We start from the raw sequence: 12,671 nt of genomic DNA on the forward strand, positions 1-12,671 counted from the left end.
GATGTCATATTTGCCCCCTGTTGGTGAGAGTGACCATTTAGTCCTAGCTTAGAGGATGATTAAGCAAGTATCAAAACAGAAAGAATTTATGTGGAATATAAGGCAGGCAACTATCATAAACTTAGAAACCAGCTTTCAGCAATAGATGAAAGAATTTGAAGGAAGTGGGATCATTAGTGCATGGGAGATCCTTAAGAAAAAGTAGCTGACAACAATTGCAGATTGTATACCTCAAGCGAAGAAGATAAAGCAATTTGGAGTCAAATGGATGGCAAGAGAAATTAAAGGGGTATTGCAGAAGAAAAAGAGATTATAGAAGATATATAAAGAGAGAGGTGGAGAACAGTTGCATGAGGAATATAGGGCTAGGAAAGTGACTAGTATTGTAAGGAGAGAAAAATTAGAATATGAGAGGAGACTGGCACTACAATCCAAGGAGAATCACAAGGAGTCTTTTAGCTATGTGGCAAGTAGCTAGAAAAATGATAGAGTGAACGTATTACCTTGCTGGTTGAAGATGGGAATCAGGTGACCAATGCAGATGACATAGTTTAACTGTTTAATGATCACTTTATTAGAGTGTTCCATTCTAGTATAGCAAGCTATATTCCTAGAAGGATAATGAGTGATGAAGTGTTATAAATGAAGGAAGAGGATGTATTTCAAATACTGAGTATGCTAAATGTTAATAAGGCAGGAGGCCTAGATAGAATTTCACTACGTATTTTATGGGAATGTGCCATTATCTTGGCTGTTTAATGAAAGTCTAGTAATGGGCAGGTTCCCAAAGAGTGGAAGGAGGGTAAGATAGTACCTTTCTTTTAGTGTTACACAGTGATCAGCATTCATTTTAGAAATTATGGACTTTACAACCGTGTTATGAATAACTTTTAATTTCCCAACGTTTCGATCTTCGTATTAAGATCGAATTACGGACAACACGGCAAACCATATCTTTCAAACTAAGAAAGAAAATCTCATATCCAAATTTCAGAGACTAAAAGATCGACAAAACAAATGGACATATTCGAATTTCTCCACAGTCAATGGTAACAACCAACCAGAAGCAACAGGAGCCACCAATCGCCGGCAGGTAACAGTAACGTAGTCAATGTATCCAACCACATCTTAAACAAAGATGAACTCTCACTACTCAACAGAGGTCTAAATTTTACCATAGCACCCAGATCGATGAACAAGCTGGATTTTATTTGTAATATTGAAAGAGGCTTAAGGATCATCCCAAATAACATAGCAGACAAAATACGTTTAGAAACTGCCAACATTCTAAATATAAATAATAAGAAAACAATAACAAGTAACTTAACGAAACACGAATTAACGGCGGTGAAATCATTAAAATCAAATCCGAACGTCGTAATAACTAGAGCTGATAAAAGAAGTGCCACCGTTATTCTAAACCAAACCACCTATTTAGATAAAATGGATCTGCTAGTCTCGGACAATAGTACATACCAACGTGTTAACTATGACCCAACCAACAGAATAAATAAGAAAACAGAGAAACTACTTAAATCTATTACTACATGACCTGAAGACATTCGAAGGTATAGACACCTGAATTATCACCTAGCCAAGAAATTAGCGGCAAATTTCTTGGCTAAGTCAAAAACTTTCTTGCCTATATCAGAAACATACAACACTTCATAAACATAATCAAAGACATTACATTAGATAAAGATGATTTATTAGTTCGTTTTGACGTCTCTGCCCTCTTTATGAATGTCTCAATCAATGACACAATACTTCTTTTACAGAACAAATTCCCTCCAGATATCGTGCCGCTCTTTGCACATGTATTATATTCTGGCTATTTTGTTTGGCAAAATGCTTTCTACAAAAAGAAGGCACAACCATGGGCTTGCCATTATCCCTCCCTATTGCTAACTTTTATATGGAACATTTTGAGCAACATGCTCTAGATTCCTCTCCTTTAAAACCCATAGTCTGGCTTAGTTACGTTGATGTTTTTTTTGTGATCTGATCCCCATGGCCACCAAACACTAGACACTTTCCTTTGCCACCTAAACAAACAACACAAACGCATACAATTGAGATTGAAAAACAGACCACACTTCTGTTTCTAGATACACTTGTCACACGTCTTCCTTCTGCAGTCTTTCCTTCACTGTGTACTGGAAATCAACACATACTGGCCAATATACAGTATATACATAAACTCCTACCACCACCCAACACAAAAACTTGGTGTCATTAATAATCTAAAAAACAGGGCTTTGAAGATATGCTCCAATGAACAATCTCTGAAAGACAAATTTAAAGTTATCAGCAATACTTTTCTAAAAAGTGGATATAGCCAAAACACTATTAACAAAATTCTCTACAAGACCTCAATAAAAGATAAAGATAAACCAGACTACAATAAAACTATAACCATTCCTTACATTAAAGGGACATCAGATAAAATAAACAGAATACTACAAAAATACCTCAAAGCAACCTCCTGCAAAACTAAAAAGCTTACTCAACTCATCCAAAGACCCACTCATTCCACTGGCCCACCCTGGAGTATACTGTATTTACTGCACTTGTAATATACCATATGTAGGGGAAACAGGACGCACAATTCCTATCAGAGAAAAGGAACATAAACGACACATTAAATATAACAACTATAGTGAGGCTGGCCTTTCTGACCATGTCCTGAACACTTTACATAGAATTGACTGGGGAAAACACCAGTTGTTTACATCACACCAAAACACAGTATGAATGCAAATTTAAGGAAGCCTGTGAGATTCTTATCAACCACCCCATCTGAACAAATAATGATGGTCTAAAAATCCCAAGCATATGGAAGCCACATATTTGATCCCATGGAACCTCTCTCTCTAAGAGTTAACTATAAACAGGACTGTAGGTAAACCAGAATCCTAAATCAAAAATAACAATTGTAATGTTAAAAATAGGACATCATTGTTACTGAAAGAAGACTATAAGAAAGAATGTTTTCTCATGTTATCTCAAATAGAATTTAGCTTTGATGTAGTTTCTAAATAATTAATTAATTGGGTTTTTTTCCTCACTAGAAGTCATGCCAGTAGAATAATGATCAAATTCATTGTTTCTTTGCTCACTGCATGTAATGTAACTCGGCTTGTGCTTGTATATTTTTATATACTCCAGATGTTGATCTTAATATGAAGATCGCAACATCAGGAAATTAAAAGAGTATAAAAGAAAGAAAAAAAAAAGTTATTTATAACACAGTTGTAAAGTCCATAATTTCTAAAATGAAGGATAAGATAGTATCATTTCATAAGGGTGGTGGTATTTCTTCTGTAGTTATTAAGATTTTGGAGAAATTGGTAAGAACTCATATACAGAATTGGGCAGATGGGGTAATATTATTTATTATGCAGGCTAGCATGGATTCAGGAGCAAATGCTGGTCTTGAAATTCACGCTTGCTCTTGTTATCATTCAGGGAATGAGAGGTGTGATTGAAGTCTGGTTAGCGGAATAATGAATTACTGACCATTTAAAACTATGTACAGGTAACCCTCGTATAACGCGGATGTTAGGTTCCGCAGAAATGCCACATTATATAAATCATGTTATGCGAGTCTCAGATCACATAGAAAAAGTAGGGTTATGTCCTGAAATCTTTTTTTTTTTTTTTTTTTTTTAAACTATATAAACAACAACGACATATCCAACAAAAAAAATATTTTTATTTAATTCAGGTAATTCATGTAAGTTAAGAAAACATATAAACTATGAAACAAATACATAATATAAAAATACATAGTATAGAAGTTTAAGAACCAAATTGTACTTAAACTTCATTGCATAATGCATAAATGTTTTAGGCAAAATAAAATAGTGCATATTTTAATCTTTCATAGCAGGAAGATTTGAGGATTGGTTAATAAACACTGTCATGTAATCACCTGATGCATTACTACAAAACGGTAGAGTAATTCTGTCTTTGGAAACTTTGAATCCAGGAGCTGATCTTTCATTTTTCGAAATATAGGTGCATTTTGCACTTTTTTCCAATATAACCCGGATTCATCCACATTGAACACCTGGTCTGCACTATAAATGTTTATAAACTTTGAGAATTTTTTGTTTAAGATTTCCATTCATAGGGATTTTCTTTTGAGGTGCAATCTTCTATTGAAATCATTAGAGATTTCTCCATTTTTCTCCATTGTTATTATAAATAAACGTAGTAAGAAATTATAACTTTATTTATCGTTGACCCAGCAATAAACACTTTCTCGGATTTTATGTTCATTTTGTTTGATTGTTCGAATTGTTGATTCATTTAAATTCAAAATCCCTGCAAAAACTCCTGGTTTTTCTCCATTTTTCAACCGATCCAAGATTTTGAATATTTTTCTTCGCGAGAAATTAATTTTGTTTCCAATGTTGGTTTTTCCCTTTCATTGCAGTTTGTGGCCATCACTACAAAAATAATTTTTTACGCAAAAAAAAAAGCAAGCATTACATGTTTTATGTAACTCACCAGAAAATAAAGTGCTCAGCTTGAGATGAACACACTTATGATTTTAAATGCATTTCCTTGGCAGAAACGAGGACAATTTTCAACAATAAACATTTTATACGGTAAATAATTGGGGTACATGCGTGCTAAAAGGTATTTCCCCTAATATAAATTCGCTACTTAACAGGAAGGCACAAATTTAACGAAGATAAAATTTGATTTTTAAGTTGCACAGTGAAAAACATATAAAAAGATAAAGGATTACTACAATTTGTTGACCGTGTTTTTATCGGAACCGTGTTGTATAAGTACCGCGTTCAACAAGGGTTACTACAATTTTAGACCACGTTATATCGAAACTGCGTTATACGAGGGTTACCTGTATTTAGAAATTTATGTACATTTAATCATACAAATACAGAGGATGATCGGTTAACGAACATAATCTATTCAAAGACGATGTTCGCTACCCGAATTGTTCTTTATCCAATATTGATTTACCATAGATTTTTATGGGAATTTGATTAATTCGTTCTGGAGACCCAAAAAAAAAAAATAATAAATTATATAATTTCTTACTACGTTTATTTATAATAACAATAATACATACATACAGTCTTGCATTTTCATCAGTCATGTTTTTTTTCTGTTTGTGGTGCATTAAAGAATCTGTCCAATGTCGATTGCACTGCTTTTCTCTCTTCTTCAGGATTTTTCAGAAGTGACTAATAGTATTGTTGTTGTTGTTGTAGAGATCACCAAGCCTATTGACCTCAAACTGGTTTGGGTGCCATTCTAAGACCATTGTTCTGACATCCTCCCACTTCTTCAAAAGATGTTTAATAGCAGATGTCGGCATTGGTCCTCTTTCGTCTTCCTCTTTTTCAGAAGAAAACACATCTCGCTGAATTTCTTGGAGTTCTTCATTCAAGAGTTCTTGGAGTTCTTCTGTCGTCAGATCATTTTCATGTTCCATTATGAGCTCTTCAATGTCATCTTCATTCACCTCCAATTCCAGATGTCTAACAGTTGTCACAATTTCTTCCATAATTTCAGGGACATCATCTCCGTCTCCCTGAATGCAGGATGGACACAGCTTTTGCCAAGCAGAATTCAACTGTTGTTGAGTGACTCTGACCATGCCTTTTGAATGAGCCAAATAGCTTCAAGAATATCAAATTTTTCTTTCCAAAACGTTTTTAATGTCATCGTTGAGAACTGGCATGCTTCAAAACACCAACGAAACAGCGTGCGAGTGTACAATTTCTTGAAACCCGCAATAACCTCCTGATCGATTGGCTGAATCAACGAAGTGGTATTTGGAGGCAGAAACTGAACTGTCAGCCAGGGAAAGTCTTCCAGCAAATTATTTTCAAGGTCTTTTTGGTTGTCCTGGTTCATTGTCCAATAGCAACAGTACTTTCAATGGCAATTTAGTGGTCTGAAGGTAAAACTTTAAACAGCCATTCTTTGAAAAGAACCTGCGTGACCCATGCCCTTCCATTCGATCTCCACATCACTGGCAGTCTTTCTTTGATTATGGAATTTTTGTTGAATGCTCTAGGGTTCTCAGAGTGATAGACAAGATGTGGTTTAAGCTTCATATCACCACTAGCATTAGTTTATGCCCAGGAATATTTTTCTCATCTTTCGTGATGTAGGTATGGTTCGGCATGCTTCCACAATAAACCAGTTTCATCACAATTGAAAATTTGTTGTGGACAATATCCTTTTTTAATGAATTCTTGAAATTTGAGACAGAACTTCTCAGCTTCTTCTTTATCTGCACTAGCAGACTCACCATGCATTACCACATGTTTAATGCCAGATCGCCTTCTAAACTTTACAAACCATTTAGTGGTAGCGTTGAATTCTATTTCCTCATGTGACGAATGTGGAGTTTGTTTCTTCAGTTCTTCAAAAATTTCTCTAGCCTTCTCTTGAATGATAGTCATACTAGTTACATCTCTTTTCATTTCCCTTTCTTTTATCCAAACTAAAAGCAATCTCTCCATTTTTTCATGGATGGCACATCTTTGTTTCTCAGATGTGATTTTTGTTACTCCTTTAGCTGCTTGAGTATATCTTTCTTAGCTAAGATTGTGCCTACTGTAGATCTATTCAAGCCATACTGCCTAGCAACATCAGACATCTTCTGTCCACTCTCTACCTTGGCTATTATCTCTTGCTTGGTTTCTATGGTGAGCACAGTTCTTGACACTCCACTCTTTTTAGGCCCCATAATATTATCAGTGTTTTCTTTTTTTTTTAATAAAAAGTTCAGAAAAACACAAAAATTCAGAGAACAGAAATCAACTAGCGCACAAAAAGGTTATGTATGCAATTGTCAAAGTCTCGTTCCAGAAACCATTCATAGATGGCAGTAAAATACAGTTCCACAAATCTTACAGCGTCGCTTCTTCTTCTTGTGTTTGTTCTGCGAGGTGTTCGTTGTCCGATTTGTTCGCAGTCTGAACTGTTCGTTAACCGATCACCCACTGTACAACATTTATTTTACAAATGATATTCTATCTTTTTCAATTTAGCTACTTGAATACAAATTCTACCCTACAGTTCTTCTTTATGAACTGGTCAGTAACATAGTCATAAAAAGTTGGTTGTAACTTAATTTTCCCAGGCAACACGCACACTTGTAAAGGCTGGCTGAAGCTCACTGGCTATAGCTACTTTCACCGTATGGCCTGTGTTTAAGCAACAGGGTGAGATGATGTGGAGGGAGCGGAAATGGCTATGCGTGTGCGTGCATGAAATCATAGTGCTGAAGCGAGGACCTGGATGCTATCACATCTGAGCAGGCCAAGGTAGCTTGACTAGTGTTGGCCTTCAATACACAACGCAAAGCTCATTTATTGCTGCGCAAGCTTAAAACTTCTTCTATCTACAAAAATAAAAGCCTAAACAGAATGCTTATAAATGCATACATTTATTAACAAATAAATATTACTTCTTTCTCAATGAGCTTGCATAGAAAGCATGGAGAATTCACCACTGCATGGATTTGTTAAAGGCTGCTCTTGTGTTAGTAATCTGGTTACCTTTACAACAGAGTAACAAGAGCAAAGGATAAAGCGTACACTGTCATTTTTTTTTTTGGAATTTTCAAAGGCATTTGACAGGGTGTCACATGACAAGTTGATTTTTAAGTTGCAACATATGGGTTTGGATTGGTGATTGGCTCTGGTAGATATCAGAGAGCTGTATATGGGGGGGGGGTGCAGCATCAGGGAGTAGGAAGGTTACAAGTGGAGTTCTACAGGGTTCAGTACTAGGAACATTGCTGTTCAGTTATGCCAATGATATTGTCACAGGACTACAGGGAGATGTTCAGTTGTGAAGATGATGTGAAGCTTGGGAGGGTTATTAGTAATAGTGCCAATGTTTTGACTATTCAAGATGATTTGAATAGGCTGGAAAGGTGGACAAGTGAATAGTGATATCAGTTTAATGCAACTAAATGTAAGATTTTAAAATTTGGGATCCACAGATGGGATACTTCATACTCACTTGGTGGGGTTATCTTGGAAAAAGTGAAGGGAACAAGCGATCTTGGAGTGATTGGATAGAGATTTGAAGTTCAGAGGAAATATTGCAAAATGAATATATCGTAGAGAATTGCTGCGGTGTTAGAGAAGGACTGCAAGAGATAAAAGTGTGGTGGTCCCATTGTATAAAGCAGGCTTGGCCAATTTCATTCTATACGAGGGCCAATATATGATGAGTGGTAGCGTCACGTGCCGCACACTTTTAGACAGAACTTAAATAAACTCTGCATTTTTTCAAGGCAATAGTTAAATGCATTGAATTACTATATTTGTTAAATCATTTTACTACTGGGAGAACAATATAAAATACTTGATTGATTTAAATATAAGTTGTTAAATTAAACTTAATTACATATTTCTGGTTTTATATACATGTAACAACTTAATGAGAACACTGTGGGGGCGTTCTTGTATGGCAGCAAGTTCATCAAAGTCTATTTTCAACGATGATGATGATATTCGTAACAAATCCTGTAGGTGGTCATCAGTCAGTCGGCTTCTTTGTGATGTTTTTATCCTGCAGAGGCCACACAAAATCATGTTGCGGGCCTGCTGTTGGCCACCTATGGTATAAAGCATTGATCAGACCACATCTGGATTTGTGCTCAGATCTGGTCACTGAGATTTGAAGGGGGTGAAGTTACCTTGGAGAGGGTGTAGAGACAGATAACAAAAATATCAGGATTGTACAATGCTAATTATGAGGACAGATTGAGAGCATGCAGACTGCAAAGTTTTGTGGATAAAAAACAAGAAGGGGTATGATTGAGACATATAAACTATCGAAGGATTATTATCATGTTAACACTGAGGAGATTTTTTATATGGTAAAACAAGGGCCCATCTCTGGAAGTTGCAAAAGCGAGTGGTGGGTAAAAAGCAAGTTTTTGCGTGGAGAGTGGTAGTAGCATGGAATGCATTACCTTAGAGGATGGTAAACATGCAAACAATGGATGAGTTTGAGGAGTGATATGATACATTTTGTACTGATCTCTCATGATGAGTCTTGTGGATCCATAGAGGTCAGGAAAATAATAATAAAATAACAATAATGAACTTGAGGTGCTATTGAAAAATATCAATGTGAATACAGTAGTGGGACTGGATGGCATGTCACCAGTGTGCTATGAGAATATGCAAGAGAACTGTGGGGTCTTGGAATAATAATAACAACTAGCAGTACCTCTGATGAAGTTGTTTAATCTGACTCAGCTCTGGCAATCCAAGAGAGTTTTTTTTATGTTGCTCCCACCCACAAAAGGTTATTAGCAAACGTGTAGTACATTTTATACCATGGGTAGGCTAAGGAATTTTTTTATATTTTTATTAGTTATATATGTATATAATTTTTTTTTTGTAATTTTGTATTTTTCATTTCTTTTTTTGCATTGTCTGGAAACCTGCTCTAGAGACCAAACATGGATTTTTTTTCAAACTTCAGACGAATGAAATTCATCTCTCCACCTAAAGACAGTCACAAACATCCATGCTCACGGTGGGATTCGAACCCTCAGCCTGTTGATTGGAGAGCAGGTACGCTAACCACTCAGCCAGCCAGGCTGGTAAAGAGTGGAAAGAGGATAAGATAGTTCCATAAAGACTTTCAAGACAGAAGTAGCAAATTACAGACCAGTATCTTAGGAGTGGTGGTTAAAGTATTAGAAAAGTTAAGAGGTAAAATTCAGGCGTGGGTGGTTAGGAATATAATAATCTATGGTGGGCAGCATGGCTTTGTAAAAGGTAGGTCCTGCCTTAGTAATTTATTCACATTTTAGATTAAATGTGACAGCAGAATTGATTAAAGGAAATAGTTACACTATGATACTGCTGGACTTTACAAAGGCATTTGACAGAATACCACATGGAAAACTATTACATAAGTCAGAACAAATGGGAATGGATATGAAGCTGATGGCATGGATAAGGGTGGCTGACAGAGATTAGTGTATGGTGGAGTGGAATTAAGGTAAACAAGGACAACTTATGGAGTACTTTATGGCTAGCACTAGGGTCACTACTCTTTAATTTGTGTATTAATGATATATGATATAGAGAATGATTTAAGGAGGAGGATATCCAGTTTGCTGATAACACAAATCTTGTAAGAACAATAGTTGATAAATGTGATGTGGATATCCTGCAGTATGATTTAAATAAATTAGCATTGCAGGCAAAAGATGATGGTTATTATTTAATGTTGCAAAATGTAAGGTTATGCATTTCAGGATGAAAAAATTACACACTTTGTATCATGGTTCTGGATTTCAGGAAATTGATGAGGCTAAGGATTTATGGGTGATGGTGGATTATTGAGAGGTTCAGAGGGCATATTGCAAAAGTTTGAAAAATAGCCCAAAGGATTACTTGTATGTTAAAAAAAAAAAACACTTTATAAAAGGATATTATACTCGCTTTATAAGAATATGATTTGACCACATCTTGACTACTGTGCACAGTAGTCAATATGGTCAACTGGGTTTGTTGGGGAGCAGGAGGTGTTAGAGAGGATTCAGAGAAAAGTATCCAAGCTGGTGACAGGTCTGTGTAATTCTCCTTATGAGGATAGGTTGAAGGTGTGTGGATTGCAAGTTTAGTTGATATGCAGAAAAGAGGGAACATGATAGAAACTCATAAGTTTCTATCTCTTTACAAGAGCTTTTCTTGAAAAGCTCTTGTAAAGATTCCTCATTTTTTGAAGTTCTGCTACACTATTTAGAAACAGTTCACCATTACTGTTATAGAAAATAACCAGTAGAAGTAGACACACAGTTCATGTCTTACTGTATGTAGTATCTACATGAGATATTGAAGTATTATCAGTCTCTTTGGTTGGCCTCTAGTACGAACGTAGTGTTGATGAAGGTATAGTCATCAACACTAAGTTTAATTAATACTGCTCAGGTTTAGGTTGGAATTATATGGTCAAACCAACTGGGTTCCATGTATTTGTTCTTCTGTTCTGCTGATTTGCCTGTTTTATGGGATAAACCTGGCAAATCCCACCTCCCCCAAAAAATAATAATAAATTTCCAAGAGGGAATGCTCTCTTCCACATCTGTACAAGACCAGCTAAATTTCCTTGAAAAGTCCTTATGAAGGTTTGTTACATTTTGGGCAGGATTCAAAACCAAGTCTTTCTATCCAAAGGGAAAATGTTATGATTGTGCTGTGGAGGCAGTGATCTGCATATCTTGAGTATTTTGATTGTTTTTCACCCTGTTGCCCTTTTAGTGGCAGAATTCAAACTTCATAACACATTCAAGGACAGAAAGATACTATGATCATAGATTTTTCTTAATCAAGCTGATAAAATTTGATGAATTTTCTTATGGAAGAACAGTTTATCATTTCGTTCTTACGCTTAGGAATCCAGCATCCTTCATCGTGGTATTGCATTGTTTCTTTTTTTTTTCTGCTCTTATATACTATTAAAAGATAAATATAAAATTATGAAGCCATTTAAACTGAAGTAATAAATCATTGTAAATTATATATATATATTATTGTATAAAACTAAATTAATAGCTTTTTCTCCACTCAGGTCAAAAGTTTCCTACCAAAAGTTTAGAAATATCATTAACTGCCAAAATTGATTATGAGGAAACATCAGCTATCAGTCATGAAGATCTGTTCTGTACTGGAAAAACTGCCTTTGCTCAGGTAATGGCTAACTTGCTGACATTTTGGTATTCATAATCACATTCTGTATGTTTATTCATAATTGCATGTGTACATTTTAATATTAATTATTCAGACAATAACAATGCCTTATATTCAGATTTATAAAAAATGAAATAAATTCAAATGACTGTTTTTTGATAATGGGAAATTTCGATCCCAGTTGGGAACATTCTACTTGGTACAAATATATAAAGGTGAAGCTACATGCAATAGAAATGGATACAGACTTAGATTTCTCCACATCATCATCATCATTTATTTATAATTTTACAATTATAAATAGGGAAACCAATCAAAACAAATAAGTAGTCTGTATACAGTAAGATAGGACTTGGAGGTTGTTAGGACATGAAGGAAAACCAGGCTTCTCTGTCATATGCTAATTGATGGATCTCTCATGCAGAGAGTTGGGGGGGAATGGGGAGAATATTGCTGATGTATTTCCAATATGGAGTTCGGGGTCTGCCTCTTTTTCCATCTGTAGGGGTGTAGAGGACCAGAGCATCAAAGGGTACAGAGGGTGGATGTCTGAGTTAGTGGCTGAGCCATTTTATTTGGTTTCTTTGAACAGTGCTGACTAGAGGATCTTGCTGGGTTTCATCTAATATAGATGAGTTGGGAATGTGATCTTCCCAGGAGTAATCCAGGATATTTCTTAGACAAGTGTTTCCAGAGCTATTTATAATATTGGTTGCTGCTTTTGTTGAGATGTTCCAGGTCTGGGAGCCGTACAAAAAGTTAGACTGGCTGGTGCACTTGTAAAGACGAATCTTCGTCTCCTTTGAGATGAGGCTCGACTTCTATACTTTATTAAGACTTCTGTGGAACTGCAGTGTTTTCTTGTTTTAATGTCTGTTAAGGAATCTGAGATGTGATTCAAGGTATACAAAGTCCTCTAGTTCTTCAAGGTGATCATTTTGATTTATATAGATG

At 35.6% G+C, this 12,671-nt stretch overlaps 1 protein-coding gene across 1 annotated transcript in view; it reads left to right on the forward strand.

Moving 5' to 3' along the window:
* Nucleotides 1-12,671, forward strand: part of LOC150102495 (AP-5 complex subunit mu-1-like) — a 246,378-nt gene that overhangs the window by 208,218 nt on the left and 25,489 nt on the right. Inside the window, exon 13 of the mRNA XM_090399180.1 lies at nt 11,599-11,717. Within this exon, the coding sequence (XP_090255306.1) occupies nt 11,599-11,717 (119 nt within the window). The remainder of the gene's footprint in view (nt 1-11,598; nt 11,718-12,671) is intronic.

The sequence above is a fragment of the Typopeltis vanoorti genome, chromosome 10, assembly GCF_054136105.1.
Source record: "Typopeltis vanoorti isolate ZY-2024b chromosome 10, IOZ_Tvanoo_1.0, whole genome shotgun sequence".
NCBI classification, from domain to species: Eukaryota; Metazoa; Arthropoda; class Arachnida; order Uropygi; family Thelyphonidae; genus Typopeltis; species Typopeltis vanoorti.